The sequence below is a fragment of the Solanum pennellii genome, chromosome 1 (assembly GCF_001406875.1).
Source record: "Solanum pennellii chromosome 1, SPENNV200".
Taxonomy (NCBI): Eukaryota; Viridiplantae; Streptophyta; class Magnoliopsida; order Solanales; family Solanaceae; genus Solanum; species Solanum pennellii.
This window is the reverse complement of record NC_028637.1, coordinates 60,391,613-60,418,457: the sequence shown is the minus strand read 5'-3', so window position 1 is coordinate 60,418,457 and position 26,845 is coordinate 60,391,613. Positions and strand designations below refer to the sequence as shown.

At 37.9% G+C, this 26,845-nt stretch overlaps 1 protein-coding gene across 4 annotated transcripts in view; it reads left to right on the top strand.

Moving 5' to 3' along the window:
• Positions 1-26,845, top strand: part of LOC107007841 (exportin-7) — a 51,722-nt gene that overhangs the window by 7,478 nt on the left and 17,399 nt on the right. For all 4 annotated transcript variants that reach the window (XM_015206648.2, XM_015206650.2, XM_027914055.1 and 1 more), the window contains 19 exons: positions 3,374-3,436; positions 4,172-4,289; positions 4,384-4,514; positions 4,599-4,694; positions 4,895-5,018; positions 6,148-6,215; positions 11,183-11,269; positions 11,364-11,516; positions 11,614-11,706; positions 11,866-11,925; positions 12,020-12,123; positions 12,215-12,302; positions 17,548-17,652; positions 17,746-17,850; positions 17,922-17,974; positions 18,076-18,139; positions 18,237-18,371; positions 18,609-18,721; positions 18,823-18,916. In XM_015206648.2, coding sequence (XP_015062134.1) covers positions 3,374-3,436; positions 4,172-4,289; positions 4,384-4,514; positions 4,599-4,694; positions 4,895-5,018; positions 6,148-6,215; positions 11,183-11,269; positions 11,364-11,516; positions 11,614-11,706; positions 11,866-11,925; positions 12,020-12,123; positions 12,215-12,302; positions 17,548-17,652; positions 17,746-17,850; positions 17,922-17,974; positions 18,076-18,139; positions 18,237-18,371; positions 18,609-18,721; positions 18,823-18,916 — 1,854 coding nt within the window. The remainder of the gene's footprint in view (positions 1-3,373; positions 3,437-4,171; positions 4,290-4,383; positions 4,515-4,598; positions 4,695-4,894; positions 5,019-6,147; positions 6,216-11,182; positions 11,270-11,363; positions 11,517-11,613; positions 11,707-11,865; positions 11,926-12,019; positions 12,124-12,214; positions 12,303-17,547; positions 17,653-17,745; positions 17,851-17,921; positions 17,975-18,075; positions 18,140-18,236; positions 18,372-18,608; positions 18,722-18,822; positions 18,917-26,845) is intronic.

The window sequence follows — 26,845 nt, the reverse complement described above, 5'->3', positions numbered from 1 at the left end:
GGGGGGGAGAGGGGGGTGAAGGAAAGCCAGAAAAATTTCAAAATTGTATTTGGAGTCGTGCCTGAGAGAGCAAACTTACGCCTTTTTCTCTTCAACACATCGCTCGGGAGGAACTTCTATTTCTTGGTCATTGGCGGCATATTGACATGCAGAGGAAAGAAGGCTGTCAGAGATGATGAGGAAGCAATAATGAGGCCTGATATTGTCATTGGAAGACCTCTGGCACAACACATGCCTAGGGTTTCAATTCAAATTTGCCTGGTCGCTTCTTGGGTTCACAACTTAGACAACCAGACAATAGGGCCCAAAATGAAGTTGGACCTTTTGAAAATGCCAACACGTCGTGTCAGCAGAATGGATGTGGCAGAAGATGAAGTGAAATTTCGACGGGTGGAAGCTGACTATGGATTGTTGGCCAGTAGAAGTAAGAAGAGTGGTGTGGATCAGATTATTAGGTCTTCCCATGAGCATGAGGTCGCAAAAAATGTTTTAGCAGACGGAAGAGGAGACTTGTCTCAAGCACAACTTACACTGGGCTCACATCTAAGTGGTGAGAGGGGATGCGAAGAAGGTGTGAGGGAGATAGAGGTGACAAACGACGGATTAGTTCACACAACTCTGATCTGGTGGGAAATACTGATGACCGTGAAAGAAGAGGAGGGAAAGAGAGAAGAAAAGGGCTTCAACCTCATGGATAGTAAAGGACGGAAGTTTTCTTTGGCGAAAGAACCAACAAAAATATTGTGAAGTTCATAAATCATGTCATAAACTGAATCGTATCATAAATCATATTATGACATCAAAATCGTATCATAAATAGTAAACTGATACTCCCTTTCTCTTCACATAGCCGTGGAAGGGCCGAGTAACTTGATCAACACAGCAAAAGGGAAAGGATGGATCAAAGGATTCCAAGCAGGAGAACTGAACGACTTGGAGGTAACTCACCTTCAATATGCAGATGATTCATTGGTGTTTCGTGAAGCAAAAAAGACCATTTCTTGATTTTGAGGATTACTTTTCTCATTTTTGAGGCAGCCTCAGGACTCCATATCAATTGGGGAAAGAACTTTATCTATCCTATCAACACTGTGACAGGGATGGAAAGATTGGCTAGTAAGCTAGGAGGCAAGATTGGGGAACTTCCAACAACCTACCTAGGCATGCATCTGGGAGCAAATAGCAAGTCCAAAGGTATTTGGAGTGAGGTCTTAGAGGAAATGTGAAAAGAAACTCACCAACTGGAAAAGTCAGTACCTCTCCTTGGGAGGCAGACTAACTTTAATCAATAGTGCCCGTGATGCACTACCTTCCTATATGATGTCACTATATCCAATGCCTGCAACTGTATCTAAGAGCAGTGATGCCCTTAGGAGACATTTACTATGCAAGGAAGTGAAGACAAAAAAGAAATTCCACCTAGTTAAATGGGAGGAACTGATAGTGAACAAGGATACATCTGGCCTAGGCATCAGGAACTTAAGGAAGCAAAACCAAAGCCTCTTGTTGAAGTGGCTATGGAAATTTGCCCATGAACATCATATGCTTTGGAAGGAGGTCGTCATAGCAAAGTATGGCATGGAGGACCAGTGGATGACAAAAGTGGTTAACACTCCATACAACTGCACTGTATGGAGAGCAATCAGGAACCTGTGGCCTTTGTTGTATTTCAGATCTAGAATCAAAGTGAGAGATGGTCAAAAGACCTCCTTCTGGGAGGACAAACGGAATGGAGCAAGACCCATGAAACAGCTGCATCCGGAACTATACATGTTATGTCAACAACAACAGGCAACAGTGGCCACAATGTGGACTGGTCAAGGCTGGAATTTGTTTTTAAGGGGACACCTAAATGACTGGAAAATAGAGGAGGCAATTGCACTCCAGAATTCAGTGGATAATTTTAGCAATCTTACTGAGGAGAAGGACTCACTGGTTTGGTAGAGTGAATTCATGGTAAATTCTCGGTCAATTCAGCATATAGGGCACTCAACAAGACTACAGACCAAGAGACAGACTGGCCATGGAGGATGATCTGGAAACCAAAGGTGCCCTACAAAGTGAATGCCTTTTGTGGATGCTGTCAAAAGAAGCAGTTCTGACCCATGAAAATCTGAAGAAAAGAGTATATCAATTTGCCTCTAGATGTATTCTATGTGGAGAGCAAGCAGAGACAATCACCCATCTTTTTTTACACTGTAGGTGGACTGAGTAGCTATGGAGAATGTTCATTTGCCTGAAAGGAATTACGTGGGTGAAACCAGGAAGCATCAAAGGTGTTCTAAGTAGCTGGATTAGGGATGGCAATGCTTCAAAGGAAGAGAGATGGAAGTCTGTCCCAGCATGCGTTTGGTGGACAATTTTGAAAGAGAGGAACAATAGGAGCTTTGAGAATGTACTGAATAGCCTTCAGCAGATTAAAATGAATTGCTTAGCTCTTTTCTATTTTTGGTGTAAACAAGATATTTTAGCTAGAACAGAAAACATCTTTGATGTACTAGATCGTTTATAGGCATCAATTAATTAAGTCAAAGATTTTGTAAGATGTAATATTTTTTTTTGAAGGGGAACTACACTTTCGGTTGTAGTATACCTGTGGATATCTATAGACTAATGTTACCAGCCTCAAAAATAGTAAAGTTCTACCGTTGAGAAAAACCATGGCGTTCATACTTGTCATAATGAATCATCAGAAATCACGGTTCATAGTTGTAGAGTCATATTGTAAGTGAAATCCTTAATAGGAATCATCAAACTCAGTTTTCAAAGAAAATCATACTTTTCATATGACTTTGCATTTGCTGACTTATCCCACACTTCCAGTTGACCTCGTGGATCTCATTGCGGTATGTGATTAGTTTTTGTTTTACGTAGTTGTTTGCAAAGAAATCCCTAATAGAGTTCACAACAAAATTGCAATTATGTAGCAGAGTACAGAAGAAGATGATACTGATGTGAGTGACGAATTAACAAGACTGATATTTAAGGAGTATCAGAATCTTTTCAAGAGGTCTCTTGCAGAATATAAGTAATATGATGTGGAATGTAGAAACTGATTTGTTTTGGTTATCAGACTTTGTTCATCATTTTTGGCACGATTGTACTTATTATTCTCATCTTTTAAGAGGGTTTAAGAATGTTCATAACTTTTTTTTATGGATGTCCAAGTTTTGGTGAGAACAGTATGTGAGCTTATAGTCCGTGAAGATTGATGGATTTTTGTGTGTCGCCTTCTCTTTCTCTTTAATTTTAGTGTATGACTTGCTATTTTCCCTTCTTCCCGTAATTTTCTACGACTTGCACTAGTATATTTGCCAATTTGGTGATAAGTTTCTAATAGATTTTTTTGTGATGTGTGGTATCTATGCCTCAGACAGAATCTCATTATGCAATTGGTTTGAAGATATTGAATCAACTCGTGTCAGAGATGAATCAGGTTAGTATTTCATAAGGCTTATATTTCTTAATATGACTTTAACTGACTGATGTCATATTCCTGTCAAAACCATGTAGATGAAATTTAAAAAGGGTATCCTATGTATTAGTCGAGGTGCACGAAAGCTGGCCCGAATACCGCGGTTATCAAAAAAAAGAAAGAAAGGGAAACTAGCAAAGGAGATATCATGTGATATTTCAACTGCTACAGTTGTGAGCTTTTAAAACTATGTCGGTGCCGAATGACATATCCTAAAACTCCTAATGGGTTGTCTATTTCTGGGGTGTTACAATTTATGTACATAAAAAATGTTCGCTATCTAGTAACTCTTTTAAAGTGATTTATCAGAAGTCTTCTAACATGCAAAGGTCCCCAGATTTTGACACTGATATAGTATTGCTTTTTGTTCCCCCTTTGCTGTCAAATTACTTGATTGTATCTTATTAATTCTACCTTTTAGTCAAGCTCCTGGTTTAATTCAGGGGACTCTTGAGATCATTATTTTGGAATTTAGTTTTGTATATGAGTTGAAGAGAGAATTGTCAGCTGAATCTTATGTTGCTAGTTGTTGCAATTTTATAGCTAGGTACTTTTTCTTATGATTTCTAGTTTTCTGATATGGACTTAATAAATGGGTAGATTTAAGTCTTTAACCTCCTCATTCTTTGAATCAGCCAGTTCATACAGCTAATAAACTTGTGTGGTTATACATTTTCTTGATTGCAAAATATCCAGCCCAGTCCTGGATTGCCATCAGCACAGCATCGTAGGGTGGCTTGCTCCTTCAGAGATCAATCGCTTCTTCAAGTATTCCAAGTATGCTTGACATCAATGGTCCAACTGAAAAATGATGGTAATACTCCATCAGATACAATCATAATTGTGATATTTGACATTGTTATGTGCAATTTGTTATCTTACTGTTGTTGCTTGTTCTTAATATGCAGTAACAGTTTCTAAGAATGCGGCTGGCAGCAAACTACATGAACTGGCGCTTGCTCTGTCCCTGAAATGTTTATCATTCGACTTTATGGGAACAACTGTTGATGAAAGTTCTGATGATTTTAACACTATTCAGGTGGTTTTATCTTCTATAACATATATTTATCAAGTTGTCTAACATACCTGCAAATATCATGTTGCTCACTTAACATTGTTGCAGATCCCATCTTCGTGGAAGCAAGTCCTGGAGGATCAATCAACGGTGCAGATTTTTTTTGACTATTATGAAATCAATAAGCCAAACATATCGAAGGAGGTCAGAGTCGTACTGTTTCTGGTGCCTTCAAGTAGATTTTTTGCTTCATTGTTGTCATACATTTAAATCATGTGACTGGTGGTTTGAAGAATTTGATTGATTTACTAAACTGTTGTCAAGAATGCTCTTTTCAGTCATCAGTTCAGATTCTCAAACTTGAAGCAGTAAATTGACAAGTGTAACAAGCTTAATTGTCTCAGGCTTTAGAGTGTTTAGTCCGGCTGGCTTCAGTGAGGAGATCTCTGTTTTCAAATGACACTTCTAGAGTGAAATACTTGGCACACCTGATGACAGGAACCAAAGACATTATGCAAACTGGGAAAGGTGAACAGGATTATTGTATTTCAGTTATGTTGGTTATCTTTATAGACATCATAATCATATCAGATAACATTAGTTGTGGGTTTTATATGAATTTGTAGCTCAGGATTGGCCTCTCGATTTTCTGTTATTCTCTCCTGGTGTTCTATTTTTTATTTATCTTTTCAGTTCTTTGGTTATCTAGACGATTTCTTTCGTAGAGTGGCGTTTTTATTAAATTTTACGTTTTGTATTGCTATGTTTCTGTATAAATCTGGTGTGATAATATCATATCCCACTCTGCTTGGCCATTGAATTTGCAGATACTTGTCCTGGTCTTGACTGAGGATAGATACATTTGGCCTACAGAAGCCTAACATAAAACATCTGTGGTGCTTATCCATCTTGAAGTCCGTTGGTACAGTAAATCCATGTGTAGACGCCTAACATAGTAACATCCATCTTGGATCTTTTTGTGATAAGTAATACAGTAAATTTTTGTTGATGATCTGGGGAAAACCCTTTATACCAGAACCTACAAGATGAAGACATACTTTCCAGCAAATGACACACATCATCTGTACCAGCAAGAATCTCATTGGGGCTCCAAATTTTGATAAAAATAAAGGGAATTTCCCTTATATGTGCAAAGCGAAGTATCAATCAAAACTTGTCCTTTTTTTTTTTTGGTTCACAGTACCCAAATAAGTGCTGGGGGAGCAACAACCTAGGTTCTGCTTTTCCATTACACAAACTGCTAATGTCTGGCGGTAAAGCTCTTAAAATGAAGTTTATAACTAACAATATCCATTTTAAGTATTGAAAACATTGATAAAGTAGCAGATCTCATTTTAATGCCATCTTGCTACTGTATTTTTCTATTTACTTGTAATATCAATGGGTGCAGCCGTGCAGTACACTTACTTACGCAGATAGGTCTTTTGAGTTTAATGACATATTTTTCCTACTTTATTTTTCTTCGATCTTTGAATATGAAGGGAGGGGGGAGGGAGAAAGGAACATGAACATAAGTTGACTCCTGCTGATTTAGCGTCAACTTGATTGAGCAAGCAGATGGTGGTTTAGAGTGTTACATTTGCTATGTTCTGTTATAGGATGTCATTATGACTCCGCTTCCCCCTCCTTGGAACAGGTCTGGCTTGTCATGATAATTATCATGAGTTCTGTCGGCTTCTTGGACGTTTTAAAGTCAATTATCAGGTATGAAACCTTTCCCCCTTCACCTTTTTTCTTCTTGATAATATGAAAATGCAGTGTTACGCATCGAGATTGATTTAATTCTTTTTGTGAGGATTCATATAAGCTGACATAAGGTGTTATTTTTAGTTTCCATAGTTACTTTAATAATGTATGTATAATTCTAATATTGTGTTCTCTTGGTTTTCTCCTTATTGCATTCTTAACTCAGATAGCATTTTGAAATTGTATCTTGTAGATTTTGGAATTTCTTTTTGCATATATCCATGTTTGCTTAGATTTGTGATTAAGAGAATCAAGGAAATTTTCCTTAGGTTAATATCATAATACCAGGAACTACCTACATTCATCAAAAGGGATTCATTCTAATCCTCTTCATCAAAAACTTTTACTATTTATATTTGTACTTGAACTTTTTAAAAGGTCTACATATAGTACATGTCGAATCCGCTTGACAATACAATGATGTTAGAGTAGTGGTCAAACATGTTAAGATCTAAAGGTCACATGTTTGTAGATTTTGTTTTGCACAGGGTTTAGACTTTGTACTCCTCACTCCATTGTATCATCTTTACTCTCTCACCTCCTTTTCTGCGTCACTACCCGCAGTTGCTCCTTGGCACCTCTTCCAATGTTGGCCAGTCAGGTGCCAGCACACTTCATCAGTCTGATGTTCAGGGGATAAGTTACACAACCTATGTGTTAAAGAAAAGCCCTTTGTTATTCAATAATGCCAAGGGCCTTGGAAAATGAGGCATTTCATTGTGGGGTCTTATCATCAGTGGTCGTTCCAGCATTTTCGGCTTATGGGTGCTCGCTTCTTTTAATGTAAAATTACTTTAAATGCGATATTTAACACATTAATGAGAAAAAATAAGATTAATTTACAAAAACAAAAAAAAATCAATTTTTGAGGAAAAAAAATAATTTAAAGGATTTCATAACCAAATAGCCAGATTTCTCCAGAAAAATAAGATAAGTTATTGGACATGGCTTTTTAATCTTGTCATGTCACGAGAAACTTATCAAACGTATAAGAAATTAAGACTAAAACTTAGTGTATAAAGAAAAAGAGAAGAACATGTGAGAGTTTATATTGGAGGGAAAGAGAAAAAATAGATAATGTGTAAATAATTGTTATTAGTGTGAATAGAACTCTTGACCTCCTTAAAGTGTAAATAATTGTTATTAGTGCGAATCGAACCCTTGACCCTCCTTAAAGACAAGACCTTCAAACTAGTCACTAGACCAAAGCACCTATTTGTTCTGTGGGTGCTGAACATTTAATATGCTCAAAGTTTTAAGAAATTACTGTATATATATAAACACTTTTATGTCGAGATTAATGGGTGCTCGATCACCCGGAAGAATGAATGTGGGTCTGCCCCTACTTATCATTTTATTTAAATGAAGCAGAGCTACTTGTATTTGCATGCGAGTTGATTAAGTGATCAGAATTTTTCAATGGGATAATGGATACAAATCCTGGTGGCTAAGGGATGATCATCAAGGCCTTGGAAAAATCTAATAAAATTTAAGTTTGTAGCTACTCTGCTAGACATCCAATTTCTTGTTCATCATTGGTAATTAGGAGTTTAATCCGTATATAAATGAATTACATAAAAAAATATTGCAAGGGTTGAAATGGGAAAAAGTATTTGGTATGAGTTAAATGGCTGTGAAAACCCAAAATGTTAAACTTGTGTTGGGGCAATGTGAGTGGACTCTAAACACTACCTGATCATGATGAAGTTATAAGAGGGATCATCTCTTAGCTCGTTCCGATTTCCTTAGTGATGGATGATTTGACACATTATATTCAAATAGAGCTGCCATGATGTATGTTATTTGCCGATGATATAGTATTGATTGACGAGACGAGCGGTGAAGTTAATGACATGTCGTAGAGTCTAAAAGTTGTAGGTTAAGCGGGACTAAAATAGAATACATGATAAGAATGGGGTTACTTGCAAGAAACAAGAAACAATGCGGAAGTGAAAATACGAAGATCAAAGATGGAATTTAAAGATATGCTACATTCTAGAATAAGATTCCTAAATTTCAAGATTAAGTGCTGAGAACCTTAATTGATTGTAGTTTTCAAATTTAGTGGATTAAAATAGTTATGATACTAATAGATTCAATTCAAGAACATCAATTAAAAGGTGATCTATACCCCTACTTCAAAGAAATTAGAGACAATTTGTGACAATCCTGAAGCATCCATTGCTGAGACCTGGACTAACCAAGGATGGAATATCATCTTTAGGGGACTTCTAAATGACTGGGAGATTGAGAGTGTGGCCAGCCTACTGCAAAGGTTGAATGATTTCTCTGGTTTAAATACCAACCCTGATACAATCAGATGGAGACACGATACGGATGGAAAATTTTCAGTCGGAAGATTGTACAGAAGAAATCTGATCTCACAACCTGGGAACGTCCCTGGACTTGGAAACAAATATGGAAATCTAATATCCTACCAAGATTAAGGGTTCCACATGGAAGGTATGTAGAAGAGCAAACTGAAAAAGGAGAAACTGAAGAAAAGAGGTTTTGAGATTGTCTCAAGACCATTGTAGAGTGACTTCTCAGATGTGGTGTATGTTTCTTAATCTCATCCAAAAACCATGGTTGATGCCTGAGCATATGGCAGATCTTCTAACCTGCTGGATGAGAAGAGGTGGGAGTAAAAAACAGAACCTAGTCCCCTCTTGCATATGGTGGTCAGTCTGGAAGGAAAGAATAAATAGATGTTCTGAGAATATTACTAATCCAATGCAGAAAGTAAAAGAAAACTGCATTAACACTTTATATCTTTGGTGTAAAGAAGAGGGCCTAGATGAGGTAGAACAGCTAGTAGACTTCTTAGGCTATCTGTAATTATGATTACTTGCACTGTGATTTTTTTGATGGTTGACAGCATATCCACATTGCTGAGGAATATAACTTTACCTTGTTCAAAAAAAAAAAAAAAGAATTAGTATAATGCAAATTACATTCCTAGACCCCTATTTCAAACTAGATCATTCTTTGTGAAACAGAGGGAGTAATAAAGTAATTAATTTAAAACAAATATAACCATGTTTTATTTACATAAAAATAGCCAAAAATCACACTAAAAATACACCTACTATACAACATAGCTTGCCAAAAGTCATGGAAAATATACATCGACTATACAATATAACTTACCTATACATTAGCGATACATTGACTATGCATTACGCTACACTCCAAAAGTTAAATTTATACATGAAATATACTGGCTATACATGAAGTATAGTAGTATACAATGACGATTCAATCCCGATCAACTTTAAAATCATCTCTATATAGTCCTAAAATTTAGATATGAATACTCTCGATGTTTTGAGTCTTTTGATATGTAATTTGTTTGAAACGATTAACATTTTCGATACGCCTAATTTTTTTTAAAAAGAAGGAGAAAAATGATGAAGAAGACGAAGCAGAAGAAGATGATGAAGAAGAATGACGATGAAGAAGAAAAAGAAGACAGTTGATGAAATTGAAAAAAGAAAAAAGCCATTAATGTATGAATTGGAAGGAAGAGGAAGAACATATTTGGCTAATTTTAGTTATTTTTGAAAGTTAGGCTAATTTGGGTGTAACACGAAGTGCCGAGTGGCCACTTTGCATAATTTGCTCGCTAATAAATACTAAAACCAAACTAGGAAAATTTTAAACTAGGAAAGCTAGTAAAATTAATACCAAATTCTTCCCAAAGCTACCTACTAGGAATAAGGAAAGTAAGTGCCAAATTAGCACCATAACTGAAGCCACTTTTTAACATGTTTAGGCGTGAATTTCAACTTATCGTAGGCTTGATTTTCAGTCCTCTTTGACTCCACCTAGGCTTGATTTTCAGCCCCCATGATCTATGTGGGGTTGACTTCCAGTCCCATTTTGGGGTCTATGTGACCCAATTTCGGGCTCCATGTGGTCCTTATTTACCTTTTATCAGATTTGTACTTGGATCATGAAATATGTGTATCACTTAGCTCATTCTGTTCCTCAATTCTAGAACTCGTGCTTGGATTCTTCTTCACGATAAGCATCTTCTTAATTTCTCATTAAATCCCGTCAACCTTTAATAGGATAAGCTTTAAATATTAAATTATATTATTATTTCAAAATAAAAATGTTAACTTTTGTAACAGTAATTAAAATATGGGAGGTTTGCATAAAAACACATACCATAATCGAAGGCAGTGTTATGAACCCAAACCTGGAAAGAGGTCTCTGAAATTACGCAAGCTAATAATTAGAAACTTTGAAGCAATAGATGAATGTTTTAATTGCCTAAAGATTGAGATTTATTAATTAAATAGTGAAATTTTTTCATGATTTTTCTGCTTAGGGTTTTAGCAAGTACTTTAATTTTGCCAAGATTTGTGAATTAATTATAATACTAAGATAATCCAAGAGAAGATGCAAAGTAGGTTTAGTTCATAATTTTGAGATTATCATAGTATCAATTGGACAAGAGTATGACATTGTTTGACTCTAAAAGAACTTCATGTAAGATGAGAAAAATAATGTTGTTTTTACTACCATTTAATAAAAATAAAAGCATAATAATATAGGTGAATACGACATCATATTGAAGTAGTTGCTAGTGGGTATGTAGTATGACGACGAAAAATCTTGTATTATAAACCATTTTTAGGTCCATAACCTGAACCAAGTTGGTAAAGCCAATTCTTCGATAATGGTTGACCATATTAAAGTCTTCATGAGGATATACTCATGGATAATTTGTTTGCTCTTAAATTATTTTTTTGGATGACCATTGCTTGCTCTTAAAGTTGCTTCTCATTGACATGCTCATTGCAGAATCTACCATTTGTCTCGAGTCTGACCAGGCCAGGATATTTTGTTTCATCTTCCTTTTCCCCACAATGTGTTTGATGTGCCTTCTTTATGTGGTTTTGATACTTCTTTCGCAGTTATCAGAGCTTGTGAATGTGGAAAGTTATGGGGACTGGATACGCCTGGTTGCTGAATTTACTTTGCGATCTTTGCAGTCTTGGCAGGTTAACTCTTTGATAACTGGATTCAAGAATAGCCTTTGGTCATTAAAATTTTACTCTGTTTTCACGGAATTTCTGATTTTATTCCCATGATCAGTGGGCTAGCAGCAGCATTTACTACCTTCTTGGGCTGTGGTCTAGATTGGTTTCGTCAGTTCCATATTTGAAGGGAGACACTCCAAGCCTGCTTAGTGATTTTGTGCCAGAGATTGTCAAAAGTTTTATCACATCTCGATTTGGTTCCTTTCAGGTTGCACTGAATTGATTTTGCATGCGAGGTTGCATCATGAGTTGTCATATTAAGTTGTGGCTTTCGATTTACTCTCTGTTATGTTTTGGTGTTGCAGGGTGAAGTCTCTGATCTCTCAGAGAACCCCCTTGACAATGTTGAACTTCTTCAAGATCAGCTCGACTGCCTTCCTAATCTTTGCAGATTTCAGGTCCAGTCTCTAAAATATCGACACTTCAAAGATTATCAAAATGTTCTGAAAGCTGCTCGACTTTCTGTTCAATTTTTTTAGTTCAGACTGCTCAGAATATGTTTTGACTGTTGTTTTTTGACCTACTGAATTTTCTGAAATCGGTTTTGGTCGATACAGTATGAAAGCTGTAGCTCATACATTATGCAGATTACTGATCCTCTGCTTCAGATGTATATGGTATGCTTAGATCATCATCTAATAATTTGTAAGAGTTGAATGCCTAACGGAGCTTATGTGTTTGCAGTGATACATTTGTTTCTGTGTGAAACAGGAATCTGCTGATCCCCAGGTTCTTGCAGTGGTGGAAACAAAATTTGCTTGGATAGTTCACATTATTGCAGCTATTGTTAAGACTAAGCAGCTTAGTGGATACAGGTATTGCCAGCTATATGCTGATTTTAACTGTGTTGTGAATTTTCTAGGTTCGCCATTCACCTAATTTTCATATGTATATTTCCACTTTCAGTGGTGAATCTCAAGAGATCCATGATGCAGAACTTTCAGCACGTGTACTGCGGCTGATAAATGTTACTGATAGTGGCTTACGCAGTCAGGTTCCCTTAATTTCCTCCTGATACTTTGGCAATATAGCATTTGTTAAATAGGAATAAGTATTTCTTACTTAGAATAGGAATTAAAATAGGAATAAGAATAGGAATTCTAGTTGGAAAAGGTTTCCAATGTAGTGTCTATAAATAGGGTCTTCATGTAACAATTTAGATACGCAATACAATAATATTTTCTCCAATATTTCTCACATGGTACCAGAGCAATTGTGAGAAAAAAAAATTAATATTTTCCGGTAACCTAGTTGCTGTCCAGATTATTATTATTTTCCGTCAGTGTTTTCATAAAATTGACACTACCACTAGCTGCGGAATTTTCCGGCGAGCAAAGCCCAGTCATCCCCATCGGAAACCAGTGCTACACGCGCCGTCACGCGCCGCCGGTAGGATTTTCGCCGGTGAACTGTCAGCCCCATGCGCCGGCGCGTGTTGACTTTTTTCCGGCCAGTTTTTTTCGACAATTTTTTTTCTATTTGAGTCGCCTCTTCATTCCGAGGCTGACTATGTAATTTTTTTTTCTGATTCCGACCAGATTCGATCGTCGGAATTAGGGTTTCGGCTATATTCAGGCTGTTTTCAGCAATTTTTTTTCGAGATTTGAATTTTTCGACGATCAGATTTCAATAATCAAGATTTTTTTTGTTGTTCCCGAGACAAATTTAGCATAATGTCTTTTGGATGTGATGTTTTTGGGTCTAAAAATATAGGGATTGGAAATTCTAGCCCTACAATCACTTTAGAACTTCTATTGGGAAGTTCAAACTATTTATTTATCTTGGGCTTCATCAGTTGAATTGTGGTGCAAGGGTCAAGGTGTGCACGATCACTTAATGAACAAGACTTATGTGGTAGATGTAAAGGCAAAGACTAGTGAGGAAGATGCAAAAGTCAAAGCACATTGGGAGAAAGTAGATGCTCAATTATGTAGTCTCTTATGGCGTTCGATTGATTCCAAATTGATGCCCTTGTTTCACCCATTCCAAACGTGTTATACAGTTTGGGAAAAGGCGCGTGCTTTATACACTAATGACATCTCTCGATTCTATGATGTGACATCTCGATTGACCAACTTAAAGTTTCAAGAATCCTATATGCCTACTTACTTGGGACGAGTACAGACAGTCATGGAGGAATTCGACACGTTGATGCTAGTAACTACGGATGTGGAAAAACAACAAGAACATAGACAAACATTGTTTCTAGTTCTTACTCTTGCTGGACTTCCTCCTGATAATGATTCTGTGCGTGATCAAATTTTAGCTAGCCCTACAGTTCCTACAATCGATGAATTATTCTCTCGCCTCCTTCGTCTTGCGGCACCTCCTAGTCACAAAGTCGTTTCATCACCCACTGTTGACTCCTCTATTCTCGCATCTCAAACCTTTGAAAAACATACATATCAGTCTACGGAGAATCGGCGAGGGGGAGGACGTTTCGGGAAACCTCGATCCAAGTGTAGTCATTGTCATAAGTCTGGACACACTCGTGACATGTCATATTTTGCATGGTCCTCCACCCAGTTATGATCCTCTTGTTCTAAAGGAATATAATGAGTTAATTCGAAATCGCGCAAGTAAACAGTCATCTCCACCAGTAGCATATGGTGCTCAACCTAATCAACCATCCAATAATGCTCATTGCTTAGATAGAATATGATGAGTTCCTTCAGTATCGTTCAAATAAGCAAACGTCTCCACAAGTAGTTTCGGTTGCACAACCTGATGTGTCTGTCACGGGTAATTCTTTTGTTTGTGTGTCACAATCTAGTACTGTTGGAACATGGGTCGTGGACTCTGGGGCTTCTGATCATATTTCTGGTAATAAATCACTTTTATCCGATATTGTTTATTCGCAATCTCTTCCAGCTATTACTTTAGCCAATGGGATCCAGACAAAACCAAAAGGGGTTGGAAAAGCCAAACTCCTATCTTCTGTCACCCTAGACTTTATTCTTTATGTTCCTGGTTCTCCTTTTAATCTAGCATCTGTTAGTCGGTTGACGAAATCCCTACATTGTAGCATAACTTTTTTCGATGATTTTTTTCTCATACAGGACCACACTACGGGATAGATGATTGGAATAGGACATGAATCACAAGGCCTTTACTATCTTACCTTTTCAAATTCTTTGACAGCATGCTCCATTACAGATTCCCCAGATCTAATTCACAAACGTCTGGGACATCCGAGTCTATACAAACTGCAAAAGATGGTGCCTAGTTTGTCTAGTTTATCTACATTAGGTTGTGAGTCGTGTCAACTTGGGAAACACACTCGTACTACGTTTTCTCGTAGTACTGAGGGTTGTTCAGAGTCTATTTTTTCATTAGTTCATTCTGATATTTGGGGTCCTAGTAGAGTCAGTTCCACCTTAGGATTTCGTTATTTTGTTAGTTTCATTGATGATTATTCAAGATGTACTTGGGTTTTTTTAATGAAAAATCATTTGGAGTTATTTTCTATTTTCAAAAGTTTCTTTGCTGAAATACAAAATCAGTTTGGTGTTTCTATTCGTACTTTCCGTAGTGATAATGCCTTAGAATACTTATCATCCCAATTTTAGCAATTTATGTCTCACCAGAGAATCATTCACCAAACATCTTGTCCATACACTCCTCAACAAAATGGTGTCGCAGAAAGAAAGAATAGGCATCTCATAGAGACTGCTCGCACTCTCCTCATTGAATCCCATGTTCCGCTGCGTTTTTGGGGCGATGCAGTCCTTTCAGCTTGTTATTTGATTAACAGAATCCCCTCTTCGTCTATTCAGAATCAAGTTCCACATTCCATACTGTTTCCTCAGTCACATCTCTATCCTATTCCCCCTCGTGTCTTTGGGAGCACATGCTTTGTTCATAATTTAGCCCCAGGGAAAGATAAATTAGCTCCTTGTGCCCTCAAATATGTCTTTCTTGGTTACTCTAGAGTTAAAAAAGGGTATCGTTGTTATTCACATGATCTTCATTGATACATTACGTCCGCTGATGTTACATTTTTTGAGACTCAGCCTTATTATATATATTCTGATCATACTAATGTCTCTATGGTCTTACCCATACCTCAAGTTTTACCTGTACCAACCTTTGAGGGATCTACAGTTACGTCTACATCTCCAGTTGCAGTGCCACCATTACTAACCTATCATTGCCGCCCACGTCCAACCCTAGTCCCAAACGTTTCATGTCATGCGCCAGACCTTGCTCCTACTGCGGACTTGCCTCTACCTAGCCCACTGCTTGCACTTCAAAAAGGTATATGATCTACTCGAAATACTAACCCGCATTATACCTTCTTAAGTTATTATCGTCTATCATCACCCCATTATGCCTTTGTGTCGTCTTTGTCCTCTGTTTTCATTCCTAAGACTACAGGTGAAGTACTTTCTCATTCTCGATGGAGGCAGGTTATGGTTGATGAGATGTCTGCTTTACATAAGAGTGGTACTTGGGAGCTTGTCTCCCTTCCTGCAGGTAAATCTACTGTTGGTTGTCGTTGGGTTTATGCAGTCAAAATTGGTCCAGATGGTCAGGTTGATCGACTTAAGGTTCGCCTTGTCGCCAAAGGGTATACTTAGATATTTGGGCTAGATTATAGTGACACTTTCGCTCTTGTGGCTAAAATAGCATCTGTTCGTCTTTTTCTATCTATGGCTGCTGTTCGTCATTGGCCTCTTTATCAGTTGGACATAAAGAATGCTTTTCTGCATGGTGATCTTGAGGAAGAAGTCTATATGGAGCAACCACCTGGTTTTGTTGCTCAGGGGGAGTCTAGTAGCCTTGTATGTCGATTGCGTAGGTCACTCTATGGTCTGAAACAGTTTCTTTGAGCTTGGTTTGGGAAGTTCAGCACAATAATTCAGGAGTTTGGCATGACTCGTAGTGGAGCTGATCACTCTGTGTTTTATCGATATTCTGCACCAGGTCGATGTATCTATTTGGTTGTTTATGTTGATGATATTGTTATCACCGGTAATGATCAAGATGGTATCACCGATTTAAAGCAACATCTTTTTAAGCACTTTCAGACTAAAGACCTTGGCAGATTGAAGTATTTTTTAGGTATTGAGGTTGCTCAGTCTAGATCAGGCATTGTTATCTCTCAACGCAAGTATGCCTTAGACATTCTTGAGGAGACAGGAATGATGGGATGTAGACCTATTGACATTCCGATGGATCCGAATGTTAAACTTCTTCCGGGATAGGGGGAGCCACTTAATAATCCTGAAAGGTATAGATGACTTGTTGGAAATTTGAATTATCTCACAGTGACTAGACCAGACATCTCTTTTCCCGTGAGTGTTGTAAGTCAGTTTATGACTTCCCTTTGTGATAGTCATTGGGAAGCAGTTGTTCATATTCTTCGATATATAAAGTCAGCCCCCGGCAAAGGACTACTCTTTGAGGATCAAGGTCATGAGCATATCATTGGATATACAGACGCTGATTGGGTAGGATCACCCTCTGACAGACGTTCGACATCCGGATATTGTGTTTTAGTTGGAGGTAATTTGGTGTCGTGGAAGAGTAAGAAACAAAATGTGGTTGCTCGATCTAGTGCAGAATCAGAGTATCGAGCAATGGCGACAGCAACTTGTGAGTTAGTTTGGCTTAAATAGTTACTGGGAGAACTAAAATTTGGCAAATCTGATCAGATGGAACTTGTGTGTGATAATCAAGCGGCTCTTCATATTGCATCAAATCCAGTGTTTCATGAAAGGACTAAGCACATTGAGATTGACTGTCACTGTCAGAGAAAAGATACTCTCAGGAGATATTGTTACAAAATTTGTGAAGTCAAATGATCAACTTGCAGATATGTTCACCAAGTTTCTCACATGTCTTCGTATTAATTACATTTGTAACAAGCTAGGTGCATATGATTTGTATGCACCAGCTTGAGGGGGAGTGTTGGAATAGGAATAAGTATTTCTTACTTAGAATAGGAATTAGAATAGGAATAAGAATAGAAATTCTAGTTGGAAAAGGTTTCAATGTAGTGTCTATAAATAGGATCTTCATGTAACAATTTAGATGCGCAATTCAATAATATTTTCTCCAATATTTCTCACAGCATTAAAATGTAGAGAAGTTATTTTTTCCTGTTCAGCTGAATTAAAATGAAGGTCTAACTCTATAGTGTATCATCTTTTCCTTAGTAATTTGATCGAATTTGCATATATTGGGTGACATTTTGGTACTCACGTATTGTTTTTGTCATTCTTCATATAATCCAGAGATATGCAAAAACAACCAAACAACGCCTTGATCTAGCTATTCTTGTGTTCTTCCAGAACTTCAGAAAGTCGTATGTTGGAGATCAGGCAATACATTCATCAAAGGTACATAATTGAAATTTCTTTGCTATCTTACCCAAGTGCTAAACTTCTTATTTCATTTCTTACTGGGTATTTAATCCATTTATTCCTCTGCAGCAACTATATACTAAATTGGCTGAGCTTCTTGGGCTCCATGATCATCTGCTTATATTGAATCTCATTGTTGGGAAGATAGCAACAAATCTTAAGTTTTACAGAGAGGTAATTGTAATAGTTGATTTCTTGTGATTTTTCGATGAAAGCGAATCATTATTTCTCTTCTTTTTCATTAGAGTGATGGAGTTATCAGTCAAACATTAAATCTCATGTTGGAAATGGCGTCTGGGCAAGTATCATCTTACTATTCTTCTCAACTTTTTTGCTATTATTAGAATTGAGGACATCTCCTGGCTCTTTGTAATTAGTTTAACCTTCTTGAATTGGCAGATATATGACTGCAAAACTTCTGGTAAAGTTGGATACCACTCAATTAATAATCTCCAATCGGAATGTAAGTATTGTTTGTAACTGCGGTATATTGCTCTTTTTTCAAGTTGTTCCTAAACATTTGCGGCTTTGATGTGATACTTTAAATTCTGCATATTCAGAGGGAAGAATTCCCCTTTTTGGGGGACTACAGGTGCTCTCGTAGTAGAACTACCTTCTACTATATTGTTGGCTTGTTGATCTTCATGGAAGATAGTTTTTTGAAATTTAAAGCATCAATGGATCCACTTCTGCAGGTATACATGTTTTTGGATTGTGATTGATGTAACGTTCTTATTTGTCGTACCTTGAATAGTATGTGAAGTGTTTTTTCCCGCAACATTTTTTTTGTTTAATTGCACCTCAAATTGCTCAACTCTCTTTTCATTAATTAATTGCTCCTAGTACTTTGTTTTAGTATTAAAAAATTCAGAAGCTTTCCTTATGTTTCTGCTTCTCACTCTGATAATTTGAGTTTAATGATGCAATAAAAGGTCTTGCTCAGTTTGGAATTGATACCAGATGCCTTGTTTCACACTGATGATGTTAAACAAGCATTAATTGGGTTGATGAGGGATCTTAGAGGAATTGCAATGGCTACAAGCAGGTTAGTAGCATGGTCAATATCAATATTTTCTGAGGGACTAGACTTGAATGTTTTTGACACACTAATTTTTTTTTTGTTCTCCTATCCCTACCATTCAACAGCCGAAGGACATATGGTTTTCTATTTGATTGGTTATATCCAGCACATATTCCTCTTCTTCTCAAGGCCATAACAATATGGGCAGACACTCCAGAGGTGAGGCTTAATCCACAACTTGACATACTGCTCTGATGATTACATAAGCTCGTCCATAATTGGTTATAGTTGCACCATTAACCCCTTTCCCCGTACCTCATCATGGTTCTCTTATCACAATCAAAGTTGTGGCTTACAGTTGTTTTATCCATATATTCGTGCTTGGTCCATAAACAACCTCTCTACCCCACAAAGGTAGGGGTAAGGTCTGCTTACAACCTACCCTCCTCAGACCCATTTGTGGGATTTCACTGGGTATGTTGTATTGACTTGATAATAGAACACTTAAATCCTAGAGGTTTTTTTGTGTATTTGAAAAACAAATGCTTAACAGATGTCAAATATTTGTAATGATTCAACTGGTGAAAGTACTTTTTTGATGTTATCATGTACACATGCAGTACCTTATGGTAAGCAGTTAAAGTGTACTGCTGCATTAAATCCATTTAGGGTTTGATTGTTCTTCAAAGAGCGGCAGAGTTAGCTAAGATTTCGATAACTGGTATGGTGTTTTGAAGTTAGAAAGCTACCAGGCACAATTCTTGAGGGGGGGGGGTCTCTTTTTTCCTGGTGATCTTAGTTTCTTGCTGGCATCTTGACAGTTTGTTTACTAATCATCTCCCTGTGATTTTAATCTTAAAACTGTAGTATCTTTTATGGGGGAAAACAGAATTTATGGTGCTTTGGGATTTTAGTCTTATGATATCACCAGACTCATTGCCAGAGCTGAAGTCTTTTTTGAGTGGGTAGAACGAAGTAGAAATTTGATGCGCAGAACCATGTACATTCAGCTGGGAAACCATGGATGGTTGGTGTTTGTATTACAGGGAGGAGATGCATCAAAAGACTCTGGTACTTGCTCTAGAAGATTGAAGCTAAACGAACAGGCCCTTAGCAATTGATGACAATATATCTGAGGGTTTTGAATCCGAAGCAACGCTGAGATTTCATATAAATTTAATCAAATTAAGCCAAATATTTGGGGTGTGTACAGAGGGATATGAAAGAGAATTCTTCTCGTTAATAAGTAGAATGGGGCAAAAAACCACAGGGGAGGAACAAAGCAACAGTGACAATAATAGCAACACAACCAACCAGTCAGTGCCTAAAGAGTTGAGGAATCTCATTTTCAATATGAAATTCAAAGAGGGTGAGCCTAGGAGTAGAGGGAAGAGATCATCAATTGTGGAACAATGATGGTAAAAATAATTTCTTGGAATGTAAGGGGGTTAAACGACGAAGGGAAGAGGGATTTAGTCGGAAACCAAATTAATCAATGGGGGGCAGATGTCTATATCCTTTTGGAGACTAAACTAAAAGACAATATTAGTAGTTTAATTCACAGCATTTGGAACAACAGATGGATGAGTGAACTTCATGTAGAGGCACAAGGGTCTAGTGGAGGTAATTTAATTAAGGTAAATTGTCTATAATGACAAACTAATAAATTAAATTAAATGCTATAATCACACTTTAATTTAATTGTATCCTGTAGCGAACTGTTTGCCAGTCACCTCTCTCCCTCAAACTCTCGCTCGCCACTCTCCCTCTCTCGCTCCATCTCTCGCTCGCGCGCTCTCACTTTTATACAAACACAAGTGTATAAAATGCGTTTCTGTTTGTATAAAGCGAGAAAAAAATTGTATATATGCATATATTTTTGTTCCCCTCTCTCCCCTCTCCCAGATCTCGCTCACCACTCTCCCAGATCTCGCCACCCTTGCCTCTATCGCTTATACAAACAGAAACGAAATGTATAAATTGTGTTTCTGTTTGTATAAAGTGAGAGAAAATTGTATATACACATGCAAATACATATATCTTCGTTTTATACACTTATAATTATACAATACAAATATTCCCCTGCCCAATTTTTTTTTCTCTCTTTCTCGTTTTATACATACGGAAATTATACTATTGATTTGTGTACAACTGCTTTCTTTTGTATATGTATAGCGAATTATAGAATTGGTTTCTTTGTATATGTATAGTGAATTATATGTATATATGTTTGCTATGGAGCGCAATATGCAAACTTTTCTATAACATACACATATAAATTTTGTGTTTGCTATATGTGAAAGTTGCTCTTTTAATTATGTGGGATAAAAGAATATGGGAGGGGGTTCTGGTGGAAGCAGGATCACAATGCATTTCTTGTAAATTTTCAAACCAGAATCAAGAATTTTCCTCGTTTCTGACAGCAGTTTATGCTAAGTGCAAGAAAATAGAGAGGAGAGAACTGTGGGGTGAGTTGGGTACTATGAGAAGTCTGTGTGAAGGTCCTTGGGTAGTTCGGGGTGGGGGGGACTTCAATGTTTTAGATACTCAGTAGAAAGATCCAATTGCTCTAGGATTAATGGTTCTATGACTGAATTTTCAGAATGCATTGAGGAATTGGAATTAGTAGAGCCTCCAAGTCTTACACTTGGAGAAGAGGGGAAGGGCACCAAACAACTTCCAGAATTGATAGATTTCTCTATAGCTCACAATGGGAGGAGCAGTTCACTTTTATCAAGCAATCCACATTGCCAAAGTTGGGATCTGACCACAACCCACTGACTGTGGGAATCTGAATTTCTAGAAGTCCTACTTCAAATTCGAAAATAGGTGGATGAGAGTGGAAGGATTTAAGGAAGAGGTGAAATTATATCTTTTGTAATAACTGGAACCCCAAGTTTTGTTTTTGCAGAAAAGTTGAAACTTTTGAAAGGAAAGATGAAGGAATGGAGTAAGGATAGTAGAAAAGATTGTAAAGCACAAAAGGAGGAGATTATGGAGGAGCTGGCCAAATGGGAAGCTGTACAGGAACAAAGAGTGCTCACCGAGGAGGAGATCCAATAAAAAACAAATTTGGCAATCACTTATGAGCAAGTAGTTAAGAATGAAGAAATAAGATGGAGGCAAAGATCAAAAATCCAGTGGCTAAAGAACGAGGAGAAAAATACTAAGTTTTTTCACCGAGCAACTACTTCTCATAAGAGGGATAATTCCATTGAGTCTCTGCTGGTGGATTAATGACCCCTCTGTCATTAAAGAGACCATCAAAAGCTTCTACCGAAATTTGTACACAAAATCATAGGAGTGGAGGCCTGAGTTACAGTTACATGGGATCACAACCATTAGTGTGGAGGAGCAGATAGAACTAGAGGGCCCTTTTGAGGAGGAAGAGATCTCAGGCTGCTTAAAGCTTTGTGCTATGGAGAAAGCACCTGGACCTGATGGTTTCCCCATGTTCTTTTACTGTTCTTTCTGGGAGATCCTAAAAGAGAATATTATAAAGGCTATACAAGAATTCCATGCTAGACAGATTACTGAGAAGAGCTTTAATGCTACTTTTGTAGCACTCATCCCCAAGAAAGCCAGTGCTGCTGAACTTAAATACTTCACTAATAAGTCTGAATACCGGAGTTCACAAGGTGATAGCAGAACTACTGGCAGAAAGGCTGAAAAGAGAGATTGATAAGCTTGTCAACAAGAACCAAATGACATTCATTAAAGGAAGATAAATAATGGATGCAACTCTCATTTGCAAGTGAGTGTGTGGACTCTAGATTGAAAGGAAACATTCCAGGGGTAATGTCGTGGACATTGAAAAAGCATACGATCATGTAAATTGGGGTTTCCTATTAAACTCCTTGAGACAGATGGGATTTGGAGAAAGATGGGTGACATGGATAAAATTTTGCATAAGCACGGTGAGATTCTCACCGTTCTTGTATATGGAGAACCGGTGGGTTTTTTCTCTTCAAGAAGGGGAATTAGACAAGGTGATCCTCTTTCACCCTTTTTATTTATCCTGGTAATGCAGGGATTTGATAGTTTGAAAAGGATTGCTACTCAAAACAGGTGGATCAGAGGTTTCCAGATTAGTGGAAACAATGGTGATATTAAAGAGATTTGCCATCTACTCTATGCAGATGACACCGTGATTTTCTATGAGCTACAGGAGGAGCAATTTAGATTTATCAAACTAATTTTGTTGATTTTTGAAGCTTGTACATGTTTGAAAGTTAACTGGGGAAAGAACAATTTATATCCTATTAAGAATGTGACAAACATCCAAAGTGTAGCTGACATTTTGTGCTGCGGAGTGGGGAAGTTGCCCACAACTTATCTGGGTATGCCTTTAGGTAATACACACAAAGATTTGAAGATATGGGACAACATAGTCGAGAAGACTTAAAAAGAAACTATGTAGATGGATGATACAAAGGGAAATTTAAATAGAGTATGAACAGACAGTTGATTCCATTAGAGTTGCATTAGTTAAGATAATTCTGTTTCTATTCCTCAGTTATCTTTATATATAGTTTTAGTATTTACACATTCCCCATAATGCTTGTTATTATCAGGGGGAATTAATTTCCATTATGAGTAAGTTACAGAGATCAGAGTAGTGAGTAGAAGAAGGACATGTGTCCAGGATTGGTCCCCACTGGTCCCCATCTGATTTCTATATATTGTACTGCTTCTCTCTTTCCCAAGTTATGAAAAGAATTGCTTATTTACTTGCTTTTCCTTCTCTTTAGTCATTCTTCTTCTTCTTTTTCTTAACTCCTAAGTAATATTAGTATCAGTGGTATCAGAGCTCTTTTCTGGCTCTGTGGAGAAACTCGATGGTGAATGGGATGAGAGAAGTACTAAGTGTACTAGAAAAAATGTCACTTGACATGGCGAATTTTTCCAGCAGACAGGACCAACTGGAAGCTAATCAAGAAATGGCAGCCAGGAATCAAGAGAAAGCCCTGAAAGAGCTTAGTGAAGCTGTACATGGTGGAAGGAGATCGGAAAGAGATAAGAGTGTGATCCAGCTAGAGGAGGAGTTGTACTCACCTTCAGATCTGCCACTACGTTTGGAGAATTCTTCCTCACAATTGGGAAATTCTTCAGCCTCACATCCAATAAGACAACCTTCACTTTATATTCACCCAAGTCAGCAAATTCAGGTTCCATCCCTGCCAGTATCAACCATACCAGCTTCCTCTAGCTTACCCACTCACACATCCTACATTCAGACTACTCAAAACCCCTTAAGCCACCCTTCCCCTTTCCAGACCCAAACTGTTCCCATCCCGTGTTCTCAATTTTCACCCACACCAGCACTCCAATTTCCTAAGCCACATCTTCAAACCCCATTTTCTCATGTACCAAACACCACCACATCATACAACCAAAATCAGTCTTATGCTCCCTACTATGCTCAGAACACTCAAATTCCACAACCAATATACCATCATGCTCCTTTTGTTTGCCGTACACATCCCATGACTCAACAATTTCAACCCATGCCTTTTAGCCCTAACTAGAACAATTTTCATTCCAATATTCCCCTGCCTACTTTTACCAAATATACCAAAATAGAGTTCCCAAAGTTTAATGGAGAGGACCTAAGAACTTGGTTGTATAAGGTGGAGCAGTTTTTCTCTATGGAAGAGATACCTATCCATCAAAGAATGAAACTAGTGGCAATTCACTTTGATGGAGATGCATTGCAGTGGCATCAAGGATACATGAGAAATAGAGGTCAGATACCTCCTCCTAGTTGGGAAGACTATGTATATGCTTTGGCAGACAGATTTGGGGCTGAGTACTCAGATCCTATGACTGAGATAATGAATATCAAGCATACTGGTTCAGTTAAAGATTATCAAAAGGCTTTTGATAGTGTCATGACTAGGATAAATCTTTCAGTAGAGCATGCTGTTAGCATTTTCCTAAACAATCTAAAACCTGAACTCAGAGGTGCAGTAAGGATTGGAAACCCAGGATCTTTACCCCAAGCCTATTATCTAGCTAGACTTCACGAGTCTAATTTTGCTGCTCAGAGCAAGGCAATGAAGTGTTCTAACACTGGTCACAATTATTCTAACCTTAGGAGTTCTCCAGGTTATAGTGACAGTACTAGAGCCAAGGGTCAGGGGTCAAGTTTCCAAAATTCCAATGTTGCTAAGTTTGACACTAACAGAAGGAGAAGGTTGACCCCTGCTGAAATGGATGAAAAGAGATCCAAGGGGCTGTGTTTTTTCTGTGATGAAAAATACAGTTTGGGCCACNAGTGGCTACAGATCCTAAGAAGGTGGAAGCTGTCCAATCTTGGCCTGAACCTACTAACCTCAAGCAATTGAGAGGTTTCCTTGGGTTAGCTGGTTACTATAGGAGGTTTATAAAAGGCTATGGAGTTATTAGCAAGCCTCTCACAGACTTGTTGAAAAAGGATAACTTTAGATGGTCCGGCAAAGCTACAGATGCTTTTGAGAGTCTCAAGAGGGTGTTGACAACAGCTCCAACTCTGTTGTTGCCTGATTTTTCTATCTCATTTGTGGTGGAGACTGATGCTTGTAGTGTAGGCATTGGAGCAGTCTTAATGCAGAAGGGACAACCTATTGCTTATTTGAGCAAAGGACTATCCCCTAGGCATCAAACCCTCGCAGTGTATGACAAGGAGCTATTGGCTTTAGTTTTGGCTGTGAACAAGTGGAGTCAGTATCTAATTTGCAGGCCCTTTACAGTGAAGACTGATCAAAAAGCTTTGAAGTTTTTGTTGGAACAAAAGTTGCACACAGGGTCACAACTCAAATGGATAACTAAGTTAATGCAATATGATTTCATCATTGAATATAAGAAGGGAAAAGAGAACAAGGTGGCAGATGCACTATCAAGATTGCCTATAGCTGAGTTGGCTGCACTTACCTTATCAACAATCAAGACGGATTTGTTGGAGTTGATCATGAAGAATTGGGAGTTAGATGCTGAATTGACTAAGAGGATTCAAGAGTTGAAGGGCAAACACTTTGAAATACAAGGCTTCTCTTTTGTCCATAACCAATTAAGGAAGAATGGGAAATTGGTGGTGGGGCCTGATGAGAAACTGAANCAGATGGGAGGGTAATTCAATCTGTAAAGGGAAGCAAAAAGTTCAAATGGATTATGCAGGGCACCATGTTTCAAGATGACTTCCTAGTATTGCCAATAGGAAGTTGTGATGTTGTGTTGGGTATCCAATGGCTGTGCAAACTTGGAGACATACAAATGAACTTTGGAAAGCTTCTAATGAAGTTTGAGTACCATGGTAAGCCCATAACCTTGCAGGGTGCTCATCCAACATTTAAAAAAACTGTGGATGTAACATCACTGTGGACACTGCACAAATCTTNTTCCCTATCCGGGGTTGATACAACCTCTCAAGATCCCTACAACAGCATGGAGCAGCATTAGCATGGATTTCATTGAAGGTTTGCCTAAGTCAAAAGGAAAAACAGTCATATGGGTAGTTGTGGATAGATTAACTAAGTATGCTCACTTTATTGGCCTATCTCATCCCTATTCTGCGACTGATATTGCCAGGTTGTTTATGGACAATGTGTACAAGTTACATGGCATTCCTGAAGACATAGTGAGTGATAGGGATCCTATCTTCACAAGTAAAATGTGGCAGGAACTATTTTCAATGTTGGGAGTGACATTAAGCACATCTACTGCTTACCACCCTCAAAGTGATGGGCAAACTGAAGTGGTGAACAGGTGTCTTGAGACTTATCTTAGGTGTTTCTGTTCTGACTCACAGGCAGATTGGTTTTCTTATTTGGCAGCTGCTGAATGGTGGCACAATACTACATTTCACTCATCCATTCAAACCACGCCTTATGAAGCCTTATATGGTCAACCTCCCCCACTACACTTGCCCTATGCAGCTGGTGATTCAGGAGTAGAAGCGGTGGATCGAAGCCTAGTAACCAGGGAACTCAAATTTCAGCTGTTACAATATCATTTACACAGGGCTCAACACAGGATGGTGACTCAGGCCAACAAACATAGATCTGATGTGCAGTTCAACGAAGGAGATTGGGTGTACCTTAAAATTCAACCTTATAGGCAAGTCACTCTCTCAGGATCTCCTTTCTCTAAGTTATCAGCTAAGTACTATGG